Source organism: Podarcis raffonei, chromosome 2 (genome assembly GCF_027172205.1).
Source record: "Podarcis raffonei isolate rPodRaf1 chromosome 2, rPodRaf1.pri, whole genome shotgun sequence".
In the NCBI taxonomy this organism is placed as follows: domain Eukaryota; kingdom Metazoa; phylum Chordata; class Lepidosauria; order Squamata; family Lacertidae; genus Podarcis; species Podarcis raffonei.
The window spans coordinates 62917589-62943837 of record NC_070603.1 but is presented as its reverse complement, the minus strand read 5'-3'; the positions used below and the strand labels follow the sequence as shown (position 1 = coordinate 62943837).

The window sequence follows — 26249 nt, the reverse complement described above, 5'->3', positions numbered from 1 at the left end:
ACACTTGTAATAAAATAACAGAACGTACAGATAACTTAGGAAGATGAAAAATTGGAGAAGTACTGATATGCAGTTGAAAATAGAATTAAAAGGGCCCATGGAAGGGACAGGGGAAAAATCAGGAGATTCAGAGTAATCTCGAGATTTGGATTTTGTTTTATGTTTATATCTTTGAAAATCAATAAAAACGATTATGAAAACAACCACCACCAGGTGCCGAGACTGCCCCTTTCCGCCTCCCGCAAGGGCAAGCCTGGTGCAACAGCCAACCCGCCGCCTCGCGTCCTAGTCACGCTCTCGAGACCCGCCGAGGGCCCCGGCGGAGCAGATCTCCCTCGCCGGCCAATGGAGGGCGACGCAGCCTCCCAGGGCCTGTCCCAATTGGCGGGGAGCGCCCGTCGCTCAGCTACCGCGGGGCAGGCGCGCCGTGCAGGGGAAGTGAAAGTTGGAGCGCCTGGGCCGAGGGGTCCGTGGCGCGCGGGGAGCCAAAGCGCGAGAGCGGGCGGCGGGTGGGGTTCCGGCGGAGGAGAGCGGCGTCCCCGTCAGGCGGTGAGTCCGGAGCCGGGGCTCGGCGGCAGGGAGCCCCAGCGCAGCCCTTCTCCTCTCCCGTGGCCTGCGCAGGGGGGAAGAGGGATTTGGGGGGGGGGGAGCTGGGGTCTCTGCTCTCCCGACTGTCTGCTTCGCGCCTTCCGTGGGTCTTCCGACGTAAAGGCTCCTTTTTGCCTTGAACGAGCAGCAGTTCGACAGGTGTTGCTTTCCTTGCCGTGGAGGTGTTGTGCTGCATTTTTGCCTGTAGGGCAGCTGCTAAGGTGGCAACCTCCTATTTATTGTTATTGTTACTACATTTATAGCCCACCTGTCCTCCAAGGAGCTCGTGGTCTCCCTCTCTCCATCTTCACCTCACAACAACCCTGCGAGGTGGGTTAGGCTGGGAGATAGTGACTGGCCCAAGGTGGCTGAATGAGGGTTTGGACCCTGGTCTCCTGGGCCCTTGTCTGACATACTAAGCTGGGGTAGCTTACAGCTTCCTTCATCTCTGACCTTTGGCCAAGTTGGCTAGGGCTGTTGAGACCAACAATGTATGGAGGGCACCCTTTCTAAGCACTACACTGACTTTGCGTGTAGGCCAGTGGTTCCCACTAATAATTCTTCTTATTCAAAAAGTGAACTTCTGTTCAGGTGGAGGAAGTCTAAAAGGCCATTAACTTGGTCTAACTCATTCTCGAATTGCCCCCCTTAAAAATCAAATTGCCCCCCTGTGGGGTGTGCGCCCCATGTTGGGAACCATGGGAATAGGCAGAAATGCATCTGGTGCTGCTTTTCTCCTTGGCACATCTGAATTTGTAGAGGTCGTCCTAAAACTCTTTTATTACTGCTGTTAAAGGCCTAAAACAGGCATCCCCAAACTCGGCCCTCCAGATGTTTAGGGACTACAACTCCCACCAGCCCTAGCTAACACGACCAGTGGACAGGGATGATGGGAATTGTAGTCCCAAAACATCTGGAGGGCCGAGTTTGGGGATGCCCGGCCTAAAAGGACAGCTGTTTGTTTCTGTACCTGCCACATTTTAGCATGAGTGTGCAACAGAACCATGCACACAGCTGGCTTGTTTGCATGTGTTGCAACCGCAGGGTTTTGTGAATGTGCAGGAGAGGACCTTGGAGTCTGGGGGTTTGTGGCAGGTAGAGTGAGGAATGTATCTTGTGTCTGTGCAGGAAATGGCCCATAGGAGCGGGGAGCAGAGCCTCCGGGAAGAGCTGACCTGCGCCATCTGCTATGATCTGTTCCGAGACCCAGTCATGCTGGAATGCATGCACCATTTTTGCAGGGAGTGCATCCAGAGCTATTGGGATAAGAGCTCAAAAGTTGCGACCTGCCCCCAATGCCGGCAAAAGTTCCCCACCAGGTCCTTCCGTCCCCAGTACCTTGTTTCTGGAGTAGTGGAGACAGTTCGGAGGTGCACCTCTGAGGAACACAAGAAAAAAATGCAGGTGAGCAGCTAGGTGGCAAGACAGTGATTATTACTTCCTTTCCTCCTGGAGTGCTTCCCTCAATGAATTGTGGGGCTTGGCATTTCTCTCAGGTGGTCAACTTAGCTACAAAACAGGATGGTCAGATATGAAACTAGGCAGGGGTACCTTGTACAGTAGTATGAGGGTTGCTTGGGACTGTACAGAAAGATTCAAGGAAGTGTGGGACAGACTTGTTTGGACCAAGAATTCTGGACAAGTGGAAAATTCCATTTGTCACCTTCTGATTCTAACAGAATCTCCCATCAAGCAGTCTTCCCTGCAGCCTCTGAAGCAAAGACAAATACCACTTTGACAAAGATATTTGTGTGTCTTTTTAAAATCTCAACTCCCTGTTTCCAGCTCAGTTTGCCAGCAGATGGCTTGCCTGTCATTTGGCTGTGCAGAGCCCAGTGGATTTCTTTCCCCTGCATAATTTGCCTTACTCCTACCCCAGCGTCTTAACTCCCTGGGAGTTTCAGTCCAATGGCTGATTGTATTCTTTCTGTAGTTATTCCTCTTTGCTGTCTTGGGTCATTGCAACACTATTGTTTGCACTGGACTACCACATCACGAGAGGCGCTTAATCAAAGGTCACAGGTTTCATATTCTGTTGATTCTGCACAAAGGCTAAAAGGCATGTCAAATATTCCGGGAAGGTAAATTCCCATCATAGGCCTAGTGTGGGATTTTCAGCTTTGTGGATTTCAAGGTAAGTCAGTGACATTGAGCAAGTCATGCTCTTGTAGCTTAATTTACAGCTGGGGTTATTGGAGAGTGAGGTTTGGGATTGGCAAGTGAATAGAAGAGGAAAGGGTAGCAGTTGATCAAGCAGTAATGGAAGAACAGGAAAGCTGGGGCTGCAGAAGTCAATTCTAAAGGAGAAAAAGAACATGGCAGTTATTGTTAAGGGTAGTACCATGGCTTTTATTTAAGAAACTCAGGGAGGAAGGACTTACCTCATTTTGCTCTTCTATCAACCCTATGAGGTGGGAAAGCTGGCTAGGCCAGAAGTTTCGCATCCTTGCTCTGTTTATTATTATGCCATCCTGGCTCTAAAATTGATAGGCAGAGACTGTTGCACACATAATGATTAAGTGTTCTATCTATCCATCTATTTCATTCTTAGACACACCTCCAAGAGGCATTTCAGTCTTGCCAGGTGGAGTGTGAGAAACTGATGAGAATGAAGCATGCAGCTGAAGAGAACATCTGCACCCTGCTGGTACCAGTACATTCCCCACTTTTCCTTCTGTGGTCGCTTTTGTTTCGTGTTGGCTTGCTCAGATGAGAAATGCCAAAGTTTCTAAAGGTGGAGGCTTCCCTACAGAGGAAGAGATGTGTTGCTCTTTTGTATTGCCGGTGAGAAAGGGCTGGAAGAGATCAATTGGGGAGTCTTAACTAGAGAAAAGAATGGACAAAAATAGAAAACAGCTGAAAGCTGGGCCTCGGCAGGCATATCAAATCAGCAGGGCTGCAATTGGGGCGTCTTGCTGTTTTGTGACCGCCCATCTTAATGGTTGCTTTAAATCACAGGCAAAAAGATAAAGCCGCCAAATAAATGACAGTTACTTTGGGGTTGGAGCAAACTAATTATCTGCCCAGATAACCATTGATCTGCTGACGCACCTCAGCAGAAAAGAAGATTAATACCTCTAATTGCAGCACTTTCACAGAGGGAGCTGAGCAGTAGGGAAATTACTTGGGAGTGGTATAGAGAGAGACAGCTGAAAGCCAAAGAACCTCAAATTTCCCCATGTCACCAGGCTTCACATGCCAGATTTCACTTAGTCAAATCCAACCTGTTGGGTTTTTATCTTGGGGAAACAAGCAAAATGCCTCTTAAATAATAGAGGGAAGAGGGAAGCTTTTGTACACCAGGGTTTATGACACAGAATTAAACAAGACAAGTTGATTTTCTATAAGCTTCTCAGGGTCACAGACAAGGAAGGTGGGATTACCCCAAGGGCCTTTGGACAACAATGCCCATCAACACTCCCATCAGTCTTTTCCAAGCATCTTCAGGCAGGGGTATCAGAGCCACCTCAGCCTCTCCAGCACCAAAGCAAGTAAGGACCGCAGTGGGAGTTACACTGAACATGCAGCTGTTCTTAAACAGCTCTTAGCTGGACAGGTGGTAGGGAGTGTCACACAGCTGCTTGGATAACCCCCACCCACCTCCACCACCACAGCTTCAAAGTTGGAAGGAAGGAAGGGTTGGCTGCTCTTCATGCTCACCATGGGGTAGCACCTCACTCGCCATGCTGAGTGGAATAATGGAAACCCCTTAGGGCTAGAGCGTTGGTGTAATAGATGTCCTTCTTCACAGAGCACAGAGTCAAACAAGAGGCAGTGATGGCCACCAATGCAAATGGCTTTAAAATAGGATTCGGCAAATTCATGGAGAGGACAGCTGCTTGTGGCTACCAACCCTGAGGGATATGGTCTCCTTCCACTGTCGGAAGCAATATCCTTCTGAATACCAGTTGCTGGAAACCAAAGGAGGGGAGGACGCTGTTGTGCTCGGGTCCTGCTCATGTGTTTTCTCAATTGGCATATGTTTGGCAACTGTGAGAATAGGGTGGTGGAGTCAGTGGGCCACTGGCCTGATCCAGCAGACACTTCTTATGTGGTGAGCTTGCAGCTGGGGATTTGCCAACTAAGCGTAGTCCCTGGCTAACATCTTGGGTTGCGTCTTCCCAGTGACTTCTGTGTATTGGCAACTTTGAGAGTTGTTGGCACTAGTGACTCTCCCAAATTGTGTTTTTCATTCACAATTATTTGTTCAGCTCTAAAAGTCCAAGGGAGCCGTGCCAAGCTAATTCAAAACAGCACCCCATAGAATCTCCAGTAAAATTGTCTGTCTGCTGCTCAGAGCAAAGAAATATGTCAGCAAGACTCCTGGCAATGTAAGCACTTAGTAGAGCATCATTAGCTGGTAGGGCAAGTCCTAGACAGGAGCCAGATGGTTCAGCGACTGCTAAAAGCAGCTGATATCCGGCCTGAGCAGGCGCTAGCTTTGGAGAGCTGCCAGTCCTTGATTAAAAAGGATCCCGATCTCGCATGTCTCATTCTTTCCTCCTTTTATGCTAGATATGTTACAATTATTGTCATATTTAAACATAGTACACATTTGAAAGATAACATCGCCCCTGAAAGCATTTAGGTACACTCTTTATATATTTAAGCCTATCATGCTCTTTCCGAGCTCATTGTGCACTGTGGCTTTTTCACCAGTCGAGGAGACACAATGCAACAGTTCACTCTAAAACAATTGTCAGGGATGCCTAGAATGCCAATCTGAAAGCAACCAGAACCTGTGATCAGAAAACGCAAATTTTCTAATGAAGCAAGTTATAGTAACTGGCATACAGATTTTACACACACACACACACACACACACACACGAGTGTGTTGGTTTCATTATTATTTTATTTTGAAGATTGACCAAATGGGCAGATAAGAAATGGTTATGTGTTCATATGTTATGCATTGAGTTTGCTTGTTCTGGAAAGCTGCTGTTGCTAGTGCTCAGTGGCATGCGCACACATGCAATATATTTTTCGCCCTATAGGACGCACCTTTTCCCCTCCAAAAATGTGTGTGCATCCTATGGGGCGAATGCAGGCTTTCGCTGAAGCCTGGAGAGCGAGGGGCATCGGTGCGCACCGACCCCTCTTGCTCTCCAGGCTTCAGGAAGCTATCCCTCCAGCCCGGCAAGCTCCCAGAGCAATGCCAAAGCTGTGCACAGCTTCGCCATCGCTCTGGGACCCGTTCTGGGGGCTGGGGTCGGGGGAAGCTCTAGGTGCGTCTAGGTGCGTCCTATGGGCCGGTGTGTCCTATAGGGCGAAAAATACGGTAATTTTGCCACCTATGACATGGAAATGGGTTAGATACATCCTTATAGTCCCATGGAAGAAGGAAGAAAATGGTTGCAGTTGCAACAATGTGTAATTGCTGTTCAGACATCTGTCTCTAAACAGTGTGGTGACCTTCTGACTTTCACACTCCCTTATCTTCTCCTTTATTTGTTACTCTGTTTATATCCCACCTTTTCTCCAAAGAGCTCAAAGTGGCATATATACTTCTTCCCCTCTCCATTTTATCCGCACAAGAACCCTGTGAGGTAGGTTAGACTGAGATGCGTGACTGGCCCAAAGTCACCCCATGGGTTTCATGGCTGAGTGGGGATTTGAACCCTGGTCTCCCAGGTCCTAGCCAATACTCTAACCACTGTTCCATGCTGCCTCTCTCTTTGCACATGACAGGATGAGAGCGAAAGCTTTCACTTTTGACTGAACCAGTTTCTTGTTATATATGACTTCAGGAACTGTGGTCTATTTCAAGGGAAAGCTTGGGTGATCTTTTTAAGGTAGGATATGAATAAGCATTTCCCACACATGTTTTCCTCTTTGATCCTCCATTTGTTTGAGCCAGCAGACTTTTGGATTCTTACACTGCTTGTAGACTTCACAGAGGTAGCTGGTTGGCCATTGTAGGAAATGGGAAACTGGAGTGGGTGGAACTTTGGCCTGATCCAGACAGGATTTTCTTATGCTCTTATCTGTTTGTACGAGAAGACCCCCATGGGTTTGGGGTGGGGATAGTTAGTAATTTCCCAGGAGGCAAAGGCAGTGTGATTAGCAACACAAATGGATTATCCTGCACCAACCGTTCTAATTGGTGGGGATTGAAGGTTGGATAAAGATACCCTACCACAAGCAGGGTTGAGGGAAAAGTGAATGAGCTGTGAGTTGGCCTAACTTTAAGAGACATAATATTGTTTTAGTTGAGGCTGAAGTCTGCCAGCAACATCAAAAGGACTTGGGTGGCCTAGTTTAGGAAGCATTACTAGACACTATTGATATTGGCAAGCTGCAAGTAATGTGCACTTCAGAAGGAATAATTTGAAATCAAAATGAACTCTAATCACTGATAATGCATACTGATGTTCACTATGGAAACCCTCATATGTGATGTGTAGCAAAGACTTTTTAAAAATGGCAAATCAAATAATGAGAGACATGGATAGAGGATATATCTATTGAGGCTGTTTTGATGCCATCCGTGAAGTGGCTTCACCTGGGCCTTTATATTTCATACTAGTCATGTCATCAGAAATTTCAATACTGTACAGTTGGAGGTCAAAGATGGACAATGTGAATGATTAGTACTTTGATAGTATTTCTTTGTCTCTGTAGTGAAAAGACCTGAATTGCTTGCAGGGGAGTAGTAAATTGGAGAGGCCAAAGGCTGTAATAGATGGGTGGGGTATAAATAATAAATAATAAGAATAAGAATAGTCAATACAAAATAACCCAGTGCTACCAAGAATACAGAAGAGGTGAGGGAGCTTTTGGTTATTCTTCTCCAGTCCAAGAATAGGGGCACCACCCACCACTCCATTTCAGTCTGGTGGGCTCTGGATAGAACATTCCACCTTGTGAAATTGTTCTTCAGAATTAGATGCTTTTTATTCTTCAGAATTAGATGCTTTTGCACTACACAATTTACAAGTGCTCCCACTGGTGAGTTGCTGGAGGTTCTGCTTCAAATTCTAGACCATCTTGCTGAGAAGCTGCTTTTAGGATGGGCTTCTGGAGTGGATCTGGTCTCCACAAGACACCTGTGGCCAAAGCTCAGCTCAAATTGGGGTTCTTGCACTCCGCATAGCAGAGATGAGCATCAGCGGCACCATTTGACAGGAGAGGAGTGAGTATCTCAGACTCTCACTCATGCTGCCGTATCGATAAAAAAGAGAGAAAGAAATAGCAGGCTTTTCTTCCACTCTTTACCCCCTTATCTGAGACTCTGCCTCTCCCTCTGCACTTCTTATGTGGAGAAGGAAAGCTGACATGTCTATCCGTTTCCAAACCTTCCTGGAGTTCAGAAAATGCTCCTATCTCTTCTTTGAGTTCTCTGTCAAGCATGGAGAGAGAGAGACAGGGTCTTGCAGGAAGCTTTGAAGGATAGAAACAGCAGGCATCTCTGGAACTGATTACATAAGGTCAACTCCTGAGGCAATTTATCAGAAATTTATCAGGTACACTCAGCAGGAAGCAATCAGAGGAATAAGCCATAAAGAGGTATGTGGCGATCACACAGGGTCCCCGGACGTTTGACGGTCTATTGACCCTGTGCCACCACTCTGATTGCTTTCTTCGCTGCCACCAACCCGTTTCTCACGGGTACACACAGAGTCCAGTCAGTTGTTAACATTAACAAATAATCAAATTTATTTTATAGGCATGAACAAGCTTATGGTTTCAGTTAATTTTTCTTGTCAGTTTCTTAATCTTAGTTCCTTAACTGTCCTATTCGTTCCTAACAACTTCAAACTGATTATCCCAACTAACTATCTGACTCCACCTAACAATTCCTCTCACTCTCTCGCCACACAACTCGACCAACCCACAGGCTGTTCCTCCCTCTTCCTTCTCCAACTCCCCACTCTCAACTGATTTTCACACACCTCCAACTCCTCCTATCTGTTTCCACTGGCCAATCACATCACACTCATTTTAACCCTTTCCTTATGACCCACCTAGGAGGCAAACGCCACAAGGTAGCTTCTAATTAAAACTGTAGCAGCTCTGAAAAAGTTTAATCCATGCCGAAAAGACTGGCAATGCAGTTAAGCTTTATGGGGCCAAACAGTTGCCACCAGTCAGTCCTGAAAAAAGACAGGTGGACCAAAGAAAAATGGTATTGTAATGAAACGGCATCAGCAGTTTCTTGTAAACAGTTCTTGAATGGTGGATGGCAATTCCCGATTACCATATTTTTCGCTCCATAAGGTGCACCTGACCATAAGACGCACCTAGTTTTTAGAGGAGGAAAACAAGAAAAAATATATTCTGAACGAAATAGTGGATGTATGATTTTTGTGGTTCATGCTGTGGCCACAGACATGTGATCTGATGGTGAATTTGGGGTGACCCAATGCAAAATCCTGAGGATCCATGTGGATCCGTGCTTTGTAACCACATTTTTGCACCCAGGAAACAGTGGATGTGTGATTTTTTTTGGTGCCGGCTGTAGCCATGGACATGCTATGTGATCTGATGGAGAATTTTGGGTGACCCAATGTAAAAATCCTGAGGATCCATGGGCTTTTACCTCCCCCCTCCCTGGCAGCCTCTGCTAGCGGCCCTTATCTCTCCTCTGATCCCACCGATCAACTGTTTCCTTTCAACACTCCCTTCCCTCTTGTTTGCCTTAGTGTCTTAGCTGGAGCAGTTTTTTGCTCCTCCTTTTCTTCTAATTTCTCTTCTTATTGCTTTAGTCTTCCTGTTTCCCCTCTTTGCAAGTTTGCTGTCTTTATCTCCCCCCTCCCAGGCAGCCTCCTTTATCTCTAGCGTCCCTTATCTCTCTCCCTGATCAGCAAACGATCAGCGGCTTTGTTTCAACACCCTCTTCCCTCTTTCAAAAAAAAAAAGCATGATCTGCTTTTTGCCCCTGGGCAATTCAGCTCCAGGGACCACACATTTGCTCCATTAGATGCACAGACATTTCCCCTTACTTTTTAGGAAGAAAAAAGTGTGTCTTGTGGAGCGAAAAATACAGTACACATCTGTTATGGAAGCAGCCTAGCTTTGTGACAGCAAAAATCGCTATGAAGCCAATGAACATGGATGCAAATGTTTTATATTAGAAGGGCCATAGGCTGCTCTCCCCTTGACCAACACCATATTGTGTTTTCTGTCCCGCAAATGTTTTGGCTTTACAATCCTCCTTGAATTACACAGAAGTCTGTGGATGTGGCTGAACGTGCTGCTTTCATACATAGCCCTTTTGCTGTTTCAGACAACATCTCGTGAAGTGAACTCCAAGATCCGGGCAGAATTTGAGTATCTTCATCAGATCTTGCAAGAGGAAGAGAGAGCTGTGCTGACGGGGCTGGCCAGAGAGGAAGAACAGTGGTTGATGAAGCTGGACGGAGATGCCACACGTCTCAGTATGGCAATAACTGAGCTGAAGAAGAGCATGGAGCACATTCAGAAAAAGCTTGATGAGCTGGGGAACTCATTGCTGCTGGAGGTGAGACTCATCATGCTTACAAGGCTGCGGTGGGAGGAGTTTGGGTCATGGGTGTCGGAGGCAGATTTGTATTTTCTCACGTTTTCTCAGCCATAGGCTCCACCCTCTCCACATTCCCAGACACGTATCACACTGCACACTGGCAAACGCTATAGTTTTCTTTTCTTTTCTTTTAATTTCTTTTTATTAAGTTCTTTTTTAAAAAAACAAAAACATACAAAGTGAAGGAACAAAAACATACAAACGAACAACAAAGAAAAAGAAAAGAAAAAGAAAAAAGACAAAGCAACCCATAGAGAAAGAAAACAAACAGAAAACAAACCAACATCAATTTATAACATAACATTGATTGACTTCCCTCCATCTCGGTTTTGGGCTATATAACCACAATACCTTTCTGCGGTATCTTTTTACAACCTCTATACATCGCAGGTTTTATGTTACACCTACTGTGATTTTAATATTTCCTAAATTTGTTTCTATGTATGTTATGAATTTGTTCCAATCGTTAATAAATTTTACGCTTTTTTGATGCCTGATTTTTTGTGTCATCTTTGCTAATTCTATATATTCGAATAACTTAATTTGCCATTCTCTAACAGTTGGGATGTTAGGGGTTTTCCAATTTTGCGCTAGCAATATCCTGGCGGCTACCGTTGCGTATTGGAACATTATTTGGTCTTCTTTCTTGATCTCCTCTCCGACCATTCCTAGGAGGAAGGCTTCGGGTTTTTGGGGGAAAGTATATTTCAATTTTTTTTTAATTCATCATAAATAAGTACCCAAAACCTTTTCACTTCTTCACAAGCCCACCACATGTGGTGGAAATCACCCTCTTTCGTTTTGCATTTCCAGCATGTTTTGTCCCTGGTCTTATACATTTTTTCTGATTTCACAGGGGTGATGTACCATCGGTACATCATTTTTTCCATATTTTCTCGGAGTCCAACACATGCTGTGAATGTCCTTGTTCCAAAGTTTCAGCCACCTATCGTAATCTAGGTTGTATCCAAGGTCTATGGCCCATTTGACCATAACTTCCTTTATCTCTTCATCCTTTGTATCCCAATCTAGTAATTGATTATACATTTTGGATAAGAGTTTGGAATTACCTTCTAGTATTTCCACCTGGTATCTGGACTTTTTCTCATTCATCCCTGTTTTTTTATGTTCATTCCATAAGGCATTAATTTGGTGAAATTGTAGCCAACCCGTTAATTTATCCTTTAAATCTTCATATGTTCTAATTTTCCATCCTTTATCTGATCTTACCAAGAGGTCTTCATAGGTCCATCTTTGACTTTCCATGTTTAATTTTTTGATTGTTAGAATATCAATTGGTGATAGCCACCAGGGGATGTCTTTTTCTATAAGTCTTTTATTTCTGTCCCATACCTCAAGCAACGCTCCTCTAATGATATGGTTAGAGAAGCCTTTATGTACCCTCTCTTTATTGTGCCATAGATATGCATGCCAACCAAATCTGGTGTTAAATCCCTCTAAATCCAACAAATCTGTGTTTTTCAAAACGATCCATTCTTTGATCCAACACAAGCACGAGGCCTCATAGTATAGTTTCAAGTTCGGGACGGCAAACCCTCCTCTATCTCTTCAATCTGTAAGTAGTTTAAATTTAATTCTTGCTCTTTTGCCCTGCCAAATAAATCTGGAAAGGGTTTTCTGCCAATCTTTAAACATTGTCGTACCTCTAATCACCGGGATGTTCTGAAATAAAAACAGCAGTCTTGGAAGAGTACTCATCTTAATTGCGGCCATTCTTCCAGACCAGGAGAGTTTTATCCTGCTCCAGGTATCTAAGTCTTTTTTAATCTCTCTCCAGGTCCTAATATAGTTATCTTCTACTAGGTTTATGTTTTTCGTGGAGACCCAAATACCCAAATATTTCACCTTTTTCACCACCTTGATTCCTGTTTGCAGCTCTAACTGGGTTCTTAAATCTTCAGCCAAGTTCTTTGTCAGCATCTTGGTTTTAACTTTATTTAGCTTAAAACCGGACAGTTTTCCAAATTCTTCTAGTAGCTCTAGAACTTTACCGATACCTTTTGCTGGATCTTCTAACGATATTACCAAATCATCGGCGTAGGCCTTTAATTTATATTCTTTTGCTCCAATTCTGATTCCTCTTATTTCTGAAGTTTTCCTTATTTTATTTGTAATTACTTCCAGCACCATAATAAATAAGAGATACCTATAGTTTTCTATGGATTGATTTACCAAGCAAGGGTGTCATCTTGTATTTCATTCTATGCATTCAGGAAGTGGGGTGAGGCTTAAAAAATCCTGGAGTCGGAGCTGGAATGGACCTCAGAGGTCATCTAGTTCAACCCCTTGCTAGTGCAGGAAATCCACCATGGCAGCATACCTGATTGGTCACCATTCGGCCTTTGTATAAGATGCAGTGAGACCTGGGAGTGGGTCATGGTTTTGTGGGGGGGGGAATGCGTGTTCGAAGAAGTCTTTCCATATTTTAAACTCCGGACTGAAAATGTTTGTCTCTATCAATAATATGTTTTTCTGCCCTAGACCAGAATTAGGCCTTGTCAATGTCTGCCAGATAACATTGTCATAGAAGGCAAATAACTGTTGGCCTTTGCATTGAGATGTAAAGAAGTTTATCTGCCATTAAAAGTGTGGCTTCCCAATTCCCTCTCTCTTTTAAACAGAGGTGAGACAGTGGCTGGAACACTTCTCTCACCACAAAAAAACCCCCCAACATTACAGCTTTCTATTTGCCACTTCCAACATAAAGGAAAACGTGTGCCTGCCATTTTCTTCCCCAGCCTCCCCTCTTGCCCCATGGTAAGAGGCAGCCCTTTCCATCTCCCTCTAAGATTGAAGTATTGCTGGTTGCTTGGTGTGATGCTTTTCCATAGTTGGTTGCCACGGTTACTGCAGCAGGATTGTGCTGTGAAGTGACCGAGGTAGCCTTTGCTAGGAGGTTTAAGCTTGCTTCTCCAGCAGGATCTGCTTGTGCATGCTGTGAGAATCATGGTCCTTAACCTCTGACAGGCATAAAGAAGCAGTTCAGGCTTGGAGACCGGTTCTGTCGTAAGAAATAGCTACTCTTGGAAGTAGGGATGAAGTGCTTAGTTTCAGCCAAGGTTACTGTATTGTGTGCCTTCGGACCATACTGCGCTGTGCTGTGCAGGTCTGCATGAAAATACTTGCGTGTTTTTTCTAAATGTCTCAAATACTCCTTTCCTTACCTGTCTCCTTCCATCATCAGACTCCTGTGGGGTGGCTGGTAGTGATACTCCCTTGGCTTTTATTTTACTGCTTGTATATAATTCTGAAATTTTAAATGCAAGCTGCCTTGAGGGTGCTTGTTAGAGCCAAAAGGTGGGTTATCATTTCTTTTGATAGGCAAGTACATGTATGTCCTCACTTCTCAGTCAAGATTATGCATATTTTCAGCCTCTTTGCAGGCCAGAGGTACAATATGACTAGGGAAATGTTGTTATGTGTGTATGGCATGCTCTCCTGACAGCTGACAGTGATACCATCTAGGTTCCAGGCTTTTGAGTCTTGGTGATATGAGGAACCTGCCTTCTCTTGCATCTCTCTTTTGCTTACAGAAGCCAGTGTTTATATATCAGAACTAGCCCATACCCCTTCAGAATTTGCTGCCACCTCATTCATTCATTTATTCATTATATTACATTTATTTACCAACTTTCATCCGTCATGCAACTCAAGGCAACATCCCATGTGCTTCCCAGGCAGCCGCTTCAAATTGTAGGGCCATAATTATGTTTTTAATTGTCTGTGCTTCAGTACAGATGCAAAAAATGGACAGGAGAATTTACTTGACAGGAGAATTTACTTGAGCTGCAATAAGGATTAAGTGAGGGGTTTTGTTAATTTTCTCCTTTTTTTTCTTTTTCTTTTTGCAGGTGGAAAATGTGTCTGTTAGGTACGTGCCTGGAAAGAAAAAAAGCAGCTTTTGTTTTCATGAGCCTCTTATTTTACCTGCTCAGCTGGCGGGGGGGGGCGGACTGTTATCGCTGTAGCTTTTAAAGCATTGGAAAATAATTATTGGGAGCAAAGCTGTTGGGGAATATAGGAGATCTCTCCTTCTGGGCATTGTTGCATAGATGTGCTGACCTCAGGGTTCAGGATGTGAATGCAAAAGCACTGAGGTGCACCCAGGATTTAACTGCTTTCATAAGGTCCTCCCACATTACTTCAATGGTCTTCTGGGGCCACTATGTTTATGTTCTAATAGCCTCAGAAGACGAGTTGCCAGAAATCACAGGTGGGCAGAGTGTTGTTTGCCTGCTTCCTATGGGCATCTGGTTAGCCGCTGTGGGAAAGGGAAGCTGGAATCGGGGCCTTTGGACTGGTCCTGCTGGCCTCTTTTTGTGTTCGACAAGGAAGGTTGGCAAATGAGCCTAAATAAATTTTGCAGGTCACCAAGGCGAATGCACCTCACCTGCCATATAATGTTGTCTGTCAGCTGCTTGAAAACCTTGCTTTTTTATTTTATTTTATTGTAGCCTGGGAAAGCAAGGATGAGGGGACAGGTTTAATGAGCCACCCAGGGGCTGTGCTTTGGTGGCCTGCCTTAAAATGATTATCGCTCTCTCAAGTTGTGGAGCTGCCAAGCTTCTCTAATGGCTAAACTTGGGCGAATCTCGCATGCACAGCCATATCCCACCTCTTGGCTGAAAGATTGCCAGAGCAATTCATTTCCCAGCTTACTTTGCTGGGGAGAAAGGAGAGCAAATACATCCATATAAGATAGGTTTGAGACTGCTCCTTGGCTGCTGTCAATGTTGAGGAGAATTAGGGCATTTGGCTCATGTTTCTAAGGAGTACTGTGCAGAAACTGGTGGATTCTATTTTATTATCATGCATGTTTCCATTCTGGAAGTTGGCTTCCATGGAACTTGTGGCTGACCACCTTCTGTCTCTCTAGGCAGTAGGCTACTTAGCCACTGAGGCAGAGGAGAACCAGTGGCCTGCTTATGTCAGAATCCACCCCACTCCAAGGTGCTGAAACCCCTAGGAGTTGCGTCCTTTTCCAAAGATACCTCACTCTTGAAATACCTGCCTAAGAGGGGTTGTTCAGCAGAGATAGTGTTTTGCCCTTTGACCTAGGATCCCAGGGAGTACTTAGACTGCAAGGACAGGAGAGGCACATCTTTTGTGATGGCCCCTTAGCTACTGTTTTTAGAAAGCTAGAAGGAAAGGGGGAAAGACATGATTTGGCCCCCACAATAATTTGAGGACGCTCCCTGCCATTATGTGCGCCAAGCAAATGGCTCTGGCCAAGCCACAACTGCCTTATTGTCCCATCCTTATGCTGGATGAAGCACTTTCAGATTGGTTAGGAGTCACTTTCTAAACTCCAGAACTTCCTTATCTGGAATCTTGTTTTGCTCAGCAGACATTTCTTTCTGCTCCAGGCCAGCGGTGCAGGTGAAAGAGTTGACCGCCTTTAATATAGAGCAGCACAAGGACCGGTATGATGGACCTCTGCAGTTTATATTTTGGAGAAGGATGCTGAAATCGATCTGCACAGGTGAGTCACGCCCGCCCCCCAATTGCAACAGAGCATACTGGGGATATGGGAACAGAACAGAGTTCATAGACTCGTTTGACGACACCCTACCCAGTTTCTTTCTTAGAATTCTCATTAATTTGATTAATAGTTGAATCCTGGTATATTCTCTTCCTACAGCTCCTGTTCCTCTGACCTTGGACCCTGAATCAGCTCACCCTAACCTTGTCCTCTCCAAAGACCTGACGGCAGTGACAGAGAGGAAGACGCCCCAGTCTGTGCCCAGAAGCCCCAGCCGCTTCCTGCAGTGTGTGAATGTGCTGGCGAAGGAGTCCTTTGAGAGTGGAAGACATTACTGGGAGGTCTGGGTGGGCACCAAGACCAAGTGGGACCTGGGAGTGGCAGCGGACTCAGTGGACCGGGCAGCAAGAGTCAAGCTATGCCCCAAGAATGGCTACTGGGCTATACGGCTGCGGGAGAAGTCTCGTTATTGGGCTGCAGCCTCTCCCTGGGTGCGCCTGAATCCTGGGCGCTTGCTGAGAAAAGTAGGTGTCCTGCTGGACTGCAAGGCAAGGAAGGTGGCCTTTTATAATGCCGAGGACATGTCCCTTCTCTTCACCTTCCACCAGGTCAGGGCACGCAGGTTCTACCCTTTCTTCAGCACTTGTTTCGGCGATGGCGAGAATGCTGAGCCCATGAGGATCTGCCACCTGAACCTGTAGGAACATCCTGAAGTCTGATTCCATTCAGCAAGACTTGGTGGGTCCCTCTTGTTTCCTGGGAACACATAAGATCTACCTTGTGTGTCTCCCCGCTGTGATGAACAAGTTAAGGGAAACTGACTGGTTTTGCAAAAAGGTTTAAGAAAACCACAACCCACTCTTCTATTTCATAGGACAAACACCACCTCTTAGAATGCATAAAACAATATCAACATGATGGAATGTATTAGAATAGATATTAAAGCAGATGATTAAGAAGAATCAGTCGGTTCCTGGTTCATTTTCCCCCCTAATTATAATTACGTCCCCTTCTCCAGGTTAATGCCTTCTTCTGTCTGGTGTACTTAAAGGGCCTTGTGCTTTGTGGATGGTGCTGCCTGGTCATTTCTGCCAGCTGTATAAGATAGGAATACAGCCCAAAGCACTAGGGGTCAGTAACACATACAACCACAACCATTGGACACTTTGACCTGCATTCTGACTTACACATACAAAAACACAGGTGTAGAAAAGCTGGAGCCAAAAGTGATAATGGCAGAGACTAGGATAGTTTGTTTGTTGGTTGCATTCATAGCTCGCCTTTTCTCCAAGGAGCTCAATGTGACATATATGGTTCCCTCCCCTTCTCGTTTAATCTCCACGTCAACTCTGCGAGGTAAGGTAGGCTGAAAGACAGTAACTGGCCCAAGGTCACCCAGTGAGCTTCATGGCCAAGTGGGGATTTGAACCCTTGTCTCTCAGGTCCTATTCCAACACTCTTAACGACTACACCACACTTAAAACTACTCCCAGGCTCTGCAACACATACACTCATGCAATAGCACAGCACAACATAATCGTTCATACTAGTTGTGGAGGAAATTAGATTGTCAAAATAAGACTGGGCACAGTGAAGAGCTGAATAATGGTGCTGAATAAAGCAGTGCAACCTAAGTGGCAACAAGAATGGCAGATTGCAGGAGAGAGGATTGGGATTGGTGCACCTTCATGGACTAAGTCCGCATTGGCAGAGCTATGCTCCATGGACGAACCATTGAATGATAGAATTGCAGCACAGTAGTTCAGAGTAGCTTGTATATTTGGCAGAGATGCATAAGAGGCCTTTGTGCCAGTTTTGGCCTGTACCTGGACGTCACGGCTTGTTTTCATTATATTTCACATCCTCTTGCCATACCGCTTTTTAAAAATAATAATAAATGCTTGCTTCTGCCCATTCTTCCACAAGAGTTTTCAGTTTCACAAGCTGTCATTGTTTTTGCAGCAGTGCACAAAATGCTCAATCAATCAGTCTTTTACCCAGTGTTGACACTGAAGAATTTCTTCATACGAAGAGTGGAATTTCCTTTTGCAAGGGTGTTTTTTCAGTGGGTATAAGGAGTTCCTGTTCTTGGTGCAGGGCTGCATTTTGCCAGCAGAGGGCTCTGCATGCTAACAGAAGGCGCTGAGTGATGGGGTTGATGCTCAGCAGTTGCTGCATGCCTTTCATATTTGGCATTGAATTCTTAGCCAGTTATTTGCAAGATTGTTCTAGCATGCAGCAGCCTTTCTTTATCAGGAGCCATATAGAAAGGGTTAACAAAGTTATCTGCTTGTCAAAATTAGCTATTTCAAAGTATAGCAGACTGAGTTGTCCTCCTTCTGCCTGCCACTAAGATAGTCAAATTTTACAGTAACAGCAATTTTACAAATCTGCCTCTCAAATTTTACTTCCATCGCTGCCCCCAAGACTTACTTGGTCATAAAAGATCCAAAAATCTGCCAATCTGTTTTAGAATTCTTTACTAAATCTGACAGTAGTAGTTTTTTTTTAAAAAAAATTGACAGTGTACAATTAAATTAATGGAGTTGAAAAACTATTAATTTAGTTTTAATACAGATATATGTATATATAATTATAGTTTTAATTCTATTAATTTTTACTTGTTTTTAAATTTATTTTTTCTGTTTTTAGCTGTTCTTATAGTAAGCTGCCTTGAGTCCCTTTGGGGGGGGATGCAGGGTATCAACAACAGCAACAGCAATCCTGCAAAACAGGGTGGACCAGCTGCTCAATTGATAGAACACAATAACTTAAGTATTTAAATGAATATTTTCCCATCAAATGTCCAGTTTGACACGCTGTATTAAACCATTATTTTGGGTTTATCACAATACAAACTAAATTATCTTAGCAGCCTACACTGTTCAACCTATGAATCGGAAATTAAAGTAACATCATCAGCACAATAAAAGGATAGCTATCTGATTGCAGCCTACTTTCACAGTACAAAGATGATTGCTTTTTAAGAAGGGCGCTACATCCTTTAAAAACAATTTTAAAAATTACATTCCTAGCAACTGAAAGGCTATTTGAAAACTGGTCATTTAACCCAGTTCTAGCTGGTAAAGTTGTTCCAGAATACATCCTTATGAAGGAGCTTAATAGTTTTAAATAAATACCTACTGATTGCAACTTTCTCCAAAAAGCATTAGGGAGGGATAGAGTCAAAGGCTGCTTTCGAGTCATTGAGAGCCGTGAATCGGCTTCTCTGTGCTTGCCAAGGTATTTGTTGATAATGCGCTTCAGCAACAAGCATTGATCAATAGTTGAATAGTCATGACTCTTCCACTCTGAGAGATTCAGTGCCTGTCTCATGCAACCCATGCGCATGAAGCCATTGCACAACTGCTCTGTGTTAAGCATTCAACTGCACGAGGGAAGCTGAGAGGTCACACTTGATGTGACTGACTGAACCCCTTTTAAATGAAGGCAGTGGCAATTTGAAGCAGGGACCAAAACTGGTGCTGGGCCTTTCCCCTACCAAGCTGTGTCCATCCAGATAGAGTTGGATTCCCAGCTCCCATCATCCTTGACCATTGGCCATGCTGGCTGGAGCAGATGGGAGTTGGAATCTAACCTGTGGGTTAACCACCAAGGACACACACATTGTTGGGGGCAATTTGCTAGTCTTTGAACCTGGCCAGGACAAATGTGAATGGGGGGGGGGGAGGCAGTAGATGCAAGAAGAGATCAGCTAGCTCCCCCCGCCCTTTCCCTGCTTGAAATTGCTTCCACCCCTGCAATGTGGTTCAACTGAGTTTTGAAAACACAAGATCCCATCTAGATCTGCCCCACAGCCTTCCTAGTGCAGCTTTAGTGGCTAGTGCACAACTGTACTGCACAGGGGTTAGAGGCACAATGTGCTTGTTCAGGCTCCATTGCTTCTCCTTGACCTGCTAGAGCTATTCTCCACAACTTTTGGGGTTTTTTAAATATAAAAAATACTGTTCTCAAAATGAAAGATGAGAGTCCCATTCATTTGAGGAATGTAACAAATGGCGCCTGATTCTGCTATTTGTTTAGATTCCTAAGACTGAGGTTGGAGTGACAGGTTTGGACTCTTTTCAGAGCTGCTTTAATACTTGGAGGAAAGGGGCGGGGGTTGGGGATCACCTCCTGGCTAAGAAACCCTCGTCTGTCAGCAGCCTTTCTAATGGGTGAGATTATATGGAGCCTTTCTGTAGCTCAAGGCTTTCAACAAGCCTGGTGGATCCAGGCCCAGTGGGCAAAACAAACATATCCATTGGCAGAAGCCAGCAGCTTTGAGGGGTGAGACACTGGTTGAAGATACTGTACTTGATGGATTGGTCACAGTTATCTAATCTTAACAGCAGCCAGGGATTGCCAGTGTCCTATTATTTTACCCTGGCACTGAATGAAGCAGATCTGTTCGTTTTCCAGAAGCTCATCAATCTGGTTTAAAAGTGTTACAGGAAGGCCCAAAGGCTTTGTGAGAAGGCTCCTTCCCACTTTCCCAGTGCATAGGTGCGGCCTAATAGGAAATGTACATTCACATCTCAAACCTGTCCTCATTAAAACTCAAAATTTTAATAAAGCATGCCAAATGTATGTGAAGTCAATGATTGTAAGCTTGATTACAAAGTGTGAACAAAAGCAGTAAGTGGGATAGACAGAAAGTGTGGTAGAGGTATTGATCCAACCAAGTGGCCTTCCTTCAGGGAAATTCAGAGGACAGTGTTTCAAAATTCAGGTGTGCTACACCTCTTCTATTTCTTAGGACAGCATAGGAAACAATTAGAGGTAGCACATTTGAATTTTGCATTACTGTTCGCTGAATCCCTATAGCGTCTGAAACATATTAGGTCAACAAATCCCCTCCTTTCTTTGGTCGGCCCCATTGCCTTTTGCATTTGTTGCTACTTGCTTTATTTTGAGGGCAGGTTCCCATTTTTGCTGGGGCTTTGATCACTCAATGTGCTTGTTTTTGCACAGTTTGGAATATTTTAGTAATGACTTGGAGCATGTAAGGAAGCAGGATAAATGCATTCCTGCAGCAAACAAAAAGTACTAAGCTTTTCTCAGTTCTGAGGTTCTTACAAATGGTAGGAGCTTGTTCCTTTTTAAGTGAAAGCTGAGGAACAGGGCACTATGGTTCACCTTGGGGGGAGCATTGTTCTCATGCACATGCACCCCTGCAGATGTCCGTGCATCTCCTTGCATGTATATCATGGTATCTGGCCTTAGCTCAGTCTGCCTCTGACACATGTAAGCCATATCTAAATTTTCTAACAATACCTAAGTACAGAAGAGTTTTGCCCTCCAAGATCCTAGATGACAGATTTACCCAAGTTCCCTTCAATGGCAGATACGATCCTTGTAACCATTTAGAGTTTGAAACACTCTTAGGTCTTCTACTAAAGCTTCTGTCAATGTTAGAGAACCCATAACGGGTGGAGGAATGCATAATTTATCTCCTTAGGAGGCAGCTTCCTGGTTGATCCTTGGAGACCCTTTCAAGTGTCTACTTTGAGGGGTCTAATAAATCCAGTGCTTTTTTTTCTTAAAAAAATGTTTAGGGGTACTCTCATTTTCCTACTCATATTGAAATACTGCCCCTCAATGAGGCCAACTTTAGATTCACAAAATGTTTAGGGGTATGCGTACACCCAGAAAAAAAGCACTATGACCAAACAGGTGCCATTCATCATTTGAATGTTGTAATTAATTTCCCTTATACCTGCTATGATTGTGAGTTCCCAACTTTTCACTGTTAATAATTAATCATTGGTTCTACTGAGGCTGTGATTGTACACTACTTTTTCTTTTGTACTTTATTTAATGGTTGATCAAGCATAATAAATATTTGATTGATTCAATTGATTTACCTAACCCATTCTTATGGAGCAAAGTCTTGTGGAGCAAAGCAACTTAGAGTTGACAGAGATGCTGACTTTGTGTATAGCAAACCAGATTGGGTTGGGGGAGAATAATTTATGGAAGAATGTGTGTTGCAGATACTGTATTATTTGAAGGTTGGGGGTGGGGATCTCTTTGAGGTGCATCCATGTGACTGCTACCCACGTTATTGGTTAGGCACTGTAGAATATAGTCAAAAATTAAGGAAGAATGCTTGGGAAAGGCATAGAACCCTTTCCCCAGAAAGTGCTTAGGCTGAATGGAAAACTTACTGCTTGTGCTGGTGCTGTGAACATCACCATAAAACTGAGTGGATGTATCCATATACCAATACAGGCTAATTTCCCTTTAAAAAAAACTTTATTGAAAATTTTAAAAACAATTACCAAACATAAAGTGTTGTCTTCCAAGACAAATACATGTACAGATGTTAAGTATTGTATGCAGTCATACACATGGCATCAAAACAAACTTGGAAAATCTTTGTACATTACTGAATAAGTTTGCATCTACAGAGTAGACTTCAATCTAAAGCATTAAGATAATTTATGTTGTAAGTGGCTGCTGTAAGACAGAAGGGAGATTACTGTACTATTGTTAATAAATGATATAAATTAAAGAGTCAAGCCCATCTTTGTTGTTGTTCCTCTTATCACCACTCAATGGTGAGTTAAGCATTCCATAAGTGCCATATTCCACACATATAGGGTCCGAGATGTGGGTTACAGACAGTGGAGAGAAGGCACACTGCAACAGCACCTCCCAGCCACACAATAAACAACCCACAGATCTTAAGAGATAAGAATATGGACCATAGCAGCCAAGCTTCTCTTTTCCTGCTCCTGATTCATTTCATTACATTCATGTCCCACCTTACTGAATGGAACCCAAAGTAGTGTATATGTGATTCTCAGGCAACCACCCATCCAAGCACTGACACACACACACACACACACACACACACACACACACACACAGCCTGCTTAGCTTTGCATGCTTTCAAACCATATCCCCTCAGAGGAAGTAAAAGGAGTGGGCCATTATCCCATGGTTGCTTCTTCAAAACATCCTACATGGAGGAGCTGATCTAACCTGTACAGTGGTACCTCGGGTTAAAAACTTAATTCGTTCCGGAGGTCCGTTCTTAACCTGAAACTGTTCTTAACCTAAGGTACCACTTTAGCTAATGGGGCCTCCCGCAGCTGCCGAGCAATTTCTGTTCTCATCCTGAAGCAAAGTTCTCAACCCGAGGTACTATTTCTGGGTTAGCAGAGTCTGTAACCTGAAGCATCTGTAACCCGAGGTACCACTGTATTAGCTTAAGTATACATGTCACATTCAGCTCGCCAAATGGCCAAAGTCTGCCATTCCCCTGCAGTGACCATGCAATAGGCCACCATCTGTTTTCTCCAAGGTATGCGCCCTCTGTGTATGATTTGTACAAATCGGAAAGGGAGCTGCTTTTGGACAGAAGGAATACTCTCGGTGGGAGAGTCTCTGCTGGGTGTTTATTTGATTTTTCGTTCTCTCGGGCTGTTATGCTAGTGTGTCATCTTCCAAGAATCAGCTTCTTTTGTGTTAAACAACAGCTCTGAGTCTTGGCCTGTTCCTTCCAGAGTCTCAAGCCATTTGTAGCTCCACCACCCAGCGTTGCCTGTGCGGGACCCAGGGAGTTTATGCAACCCATTTTTGTCTGTGGATGTCCTGGAACAGAGCTAGCTCCCTTACAGCCTGCTGGCCACAGATGAAATGAAAACAGAATAGCAAAGGGGTTGTTTGTTTGAGATCTCCTGTGGGGAAAGGAAAAATAAAGTTCCTGGGGATGTTTTGTCCGTGTGCAGCCTATAAGAAAAGGTGAAGACTGTTTAATTCAATGAAGAAGCTGGCTGACCCACACATATGCAGCAACAAGACTAAATCTAATGTCTCTGGAACAAGAAAAAAAAATCATTTTTTCTTTCCTGGCTGTACCAACACAACAGTGATATAGGGTTAGCCTGGGTGATTTGTATAAATTTACCTTTACAAAAGACTTTACAAAACAATATTAACTTCTGTTTTTTAGAAGCCAGATAATTTCAATCTCTGCTTTAAAAGGAGGGAGGATTGGAAACGGCTGGCCCAAGGCATTGCGCTGCCTGTGACAGAATAACAAATGCCAACTGCCCCACTCCCCAAGTCAAGCTGCAAAATTCTCAAGGCTGACCAGATTATTTTGCAGCCTCCCATAATCTCAAAATCACCTGCTCATCACAATCTCCATAGTGATATTTTGTTGCTGCCCTGATCCATCTCCTGACCTGAGCACTTCTGACAAAAGAAACAAAGCATACCCATTTACAGTGGTACCTCGGGTTACATATGCTTCAGGTTACAGATGCCTCAGGTTACAGACTCCGCTAACCCAGAAATATTACCTCGGGTTAAGAACTTTGCTTCAGGATGAGAACAGAAATCGTGCAGAGGCGGCACAGCAGCAGCGGGAGGCCCCATTAGCTAAAGTGGTGCTTCAGGTTAAGAACAGTTTCAGGTTAAGAACAGACCTCCAGAATGAATTAAGTACGTAACCAGAGGTACCACTGTACCTGGATAGTTACCTGCTCTGCTCCCGCTTGCCTTTCTTCCTTTTTTTGTTTTTTGTTCTTTGTTCTTTTTTTGCTTCCATCGCTGAGCTAACCAGGCGCTCTATGGTAGCCTAACATATTTATGGAGCAGGAATTTTATAGAGGGCAATTAGGCACTGCAACACACCGGCTCGTCATGGGAAGGAAATAACGCTAAGCACATGTTTTGATGACGAATAAATGAAGAGCAGGTTTAGAAAGTTTCCTTTTCTTACTGAACTTACATGATTCTGGAAGAGTGTTCTGTACTTGAATGACAAATTGTGGTGTTGGGAGAGCATTAAACAGTTTTGTGGTGTGTTTTTTTAAAAAAGGGGGGACATAATTTTATGCACATTCCCTGTGCAATGGACTTGGAAGGACTTGTTCCAGTTCCCAGCATGCACTTCTTCTTTGCTCCATGGGATATGCCCTTGACCCATCTGCCTCCCATACAAGGAAGAGACTTGTATTGGGAGAGAATGCTCTTTGGGTCAGGAGGGGAGGAAGCACATTGAAGCCCCTGCTGGGGTCACTGTGAGGAAATGGGTTGCTGACAAGCATTTTTTTAAAAAAACAAAACAAAACCCTGCCAACATGTCAAAATATCTATATATTAATCTGTTTACCCCAGGTGATACCATAATTCGGGCCCTGTAGCCCCTTTCAGAGCTGGCAGTGTGGTTGAAACAAATAAATTGTGCTGTGGATGGATTGTAAGTTTCATATGCTGTATGTGCAGATGAAATTCTGGCTTTTGTCTGTTAGAGGATGTATGGGGCAATTGTATAATCTAATAAAATACACAGAAACAAGCACCATTCATGAACTTTTATGTGTCACCTAGTCCTACACTGAAACACATTTTAAAAATAACCCAAAGCTTTCCTGTTTTTCCATGATCTGTGCTTACTCCCCCCTGCTCCCCCTATTAAGAATGAGAATTGCTTTGGGTATCATGCAAATCCTTTTATTTTCCAAACACAGGGTTGCAATGCAGCTCTGTGGGTTCATATGCTTAAGTTAGCAAGGACAACCTAAAAATCAGTTTACCACACGCCTTTGGTGGTCTGGTGCAAGAAGGATAGGAAGCTTCTCCTATGTTTGATCTTACTGTAATGACAGTGGTGCATCGCTACATACACGTGTATCATACAATCCATAGTCTGATAGGTGGATTTTGCACACACACCGGGACTGTGCCATCAGCAGGGACCAAATTTTTCCAACCCCCAGGTATGCCTCTGCCCATCAGTCCCAGCCAGCGCAGTGATGGAAGTTGCACTGCAAAACATCTGAAGGGCACCAGGTTGGTGAAGGATGCTTTAGGGTGCTTTCACTGAGGGCAAACATAATTTATCAGGAGACCTCCTTGGGGAGACAGCCTAGAAATATGTAGTGTGGCCTACCAGACCCTCTGTAGCAAAACATTTCTGTGATTCTAGATAGGGCAGTACTGGGGTTTGGAAAAAAATTCTTTTCATTTTGTAAGACTCATGTACAATATCATTATAAAACTGGAAAATGCTTTAATATGTTTAGTCAACTCTTCTCCTTAAAAATAATAATAATTCAGGGAAAGGTTGTAATTTTTGCCAAAAATATTTTAAATATTTTTCTTCTCTTTATTTGTATGTGTGCAAATAAAGTGTGGCCATTTGTACAATCTCTCTCTCTCTCTCTCTCTCTCTCTCTCTCTCTCTCTCTCTCTCTCTCTTACTCTCTTTATGTATGTCCTGTTTCTTCCCCCTTATCTCTGAGTTGTTTGCTACCCTGATTTCAGTATTAAGCTGCCTCACTTTTCCTAATTAGCTACTTTGAAAAGCCTGAACGATAGCAAGAATATTGTGGAAACAAAATTTAAAAAATCCTTCCAGTAGCACCTTAGAGACCAACTAAGTTTGTTATTGGTATGAGCTTTCGTGTGCATACCAATAACAAACTTAGTTGGTTTCTAAGGTGCTACTGGAAGGATTTTTTTTATTTTGTTTCAACTACAGCAGACCAACACGGCTACCTACCTATAACTAAGAATATTGTGCATCATCTCATGTCTCAGGTCTGAAAGCACATGAAGCTCATTGCTGAAGCGAAACAGGTCTAGGTCTGGTTAGTGACTGAATGGAAGGCTGCCTGGAAGCCACTTGGGTTCC

At 43.9% G+C, this 26249-nt stretch overlaps 1 protein-coding gene across 3 annotated transcripts; it reads left to right on the top strand.

Annotated features, from left to right (window-relative positions):
- The first annotated feature begins 330 nt into the window (after positions 1-330).
- Positions 331-16557, top strand: LOC128407951 (zinc-binding protein A33-like). 3 transcript variants are annotated; one of them, XM_053377008.1, is made up of 7 exons: positions 331-549; positions 1717-1992; positions 3140-3235; positions 9817-10050; positions 13965-13984; positions 15480-15595; positions 15755-16557. In XM_053377008.1, exons 1-7 carry the CDS (start codon positions 346-348, stop codon positions 16294-16296), a joined length of 1488 nt encoding a protein of 495 aa, XP_053232983.1. In that variant the 5' UTR covers positions 331-345; the 3' UTR covers positions 16297-16557. The 3 variants fall into 3 exon arrangements, with proteins under 3 accessions (XP_053232983.1, XP_053232984.1, XP_053232985.1); XM_053377009.1 differs by lacking the exon at positions 331-549 and adding an exon at positions 731-809; XM_053377010.1 differs by lacking the exon at positions 331-549 and adding an exon at positions 811-918.
- The last annotated feature ends 9692 nt before the right edge of the window (positions 16558-26249 follow it).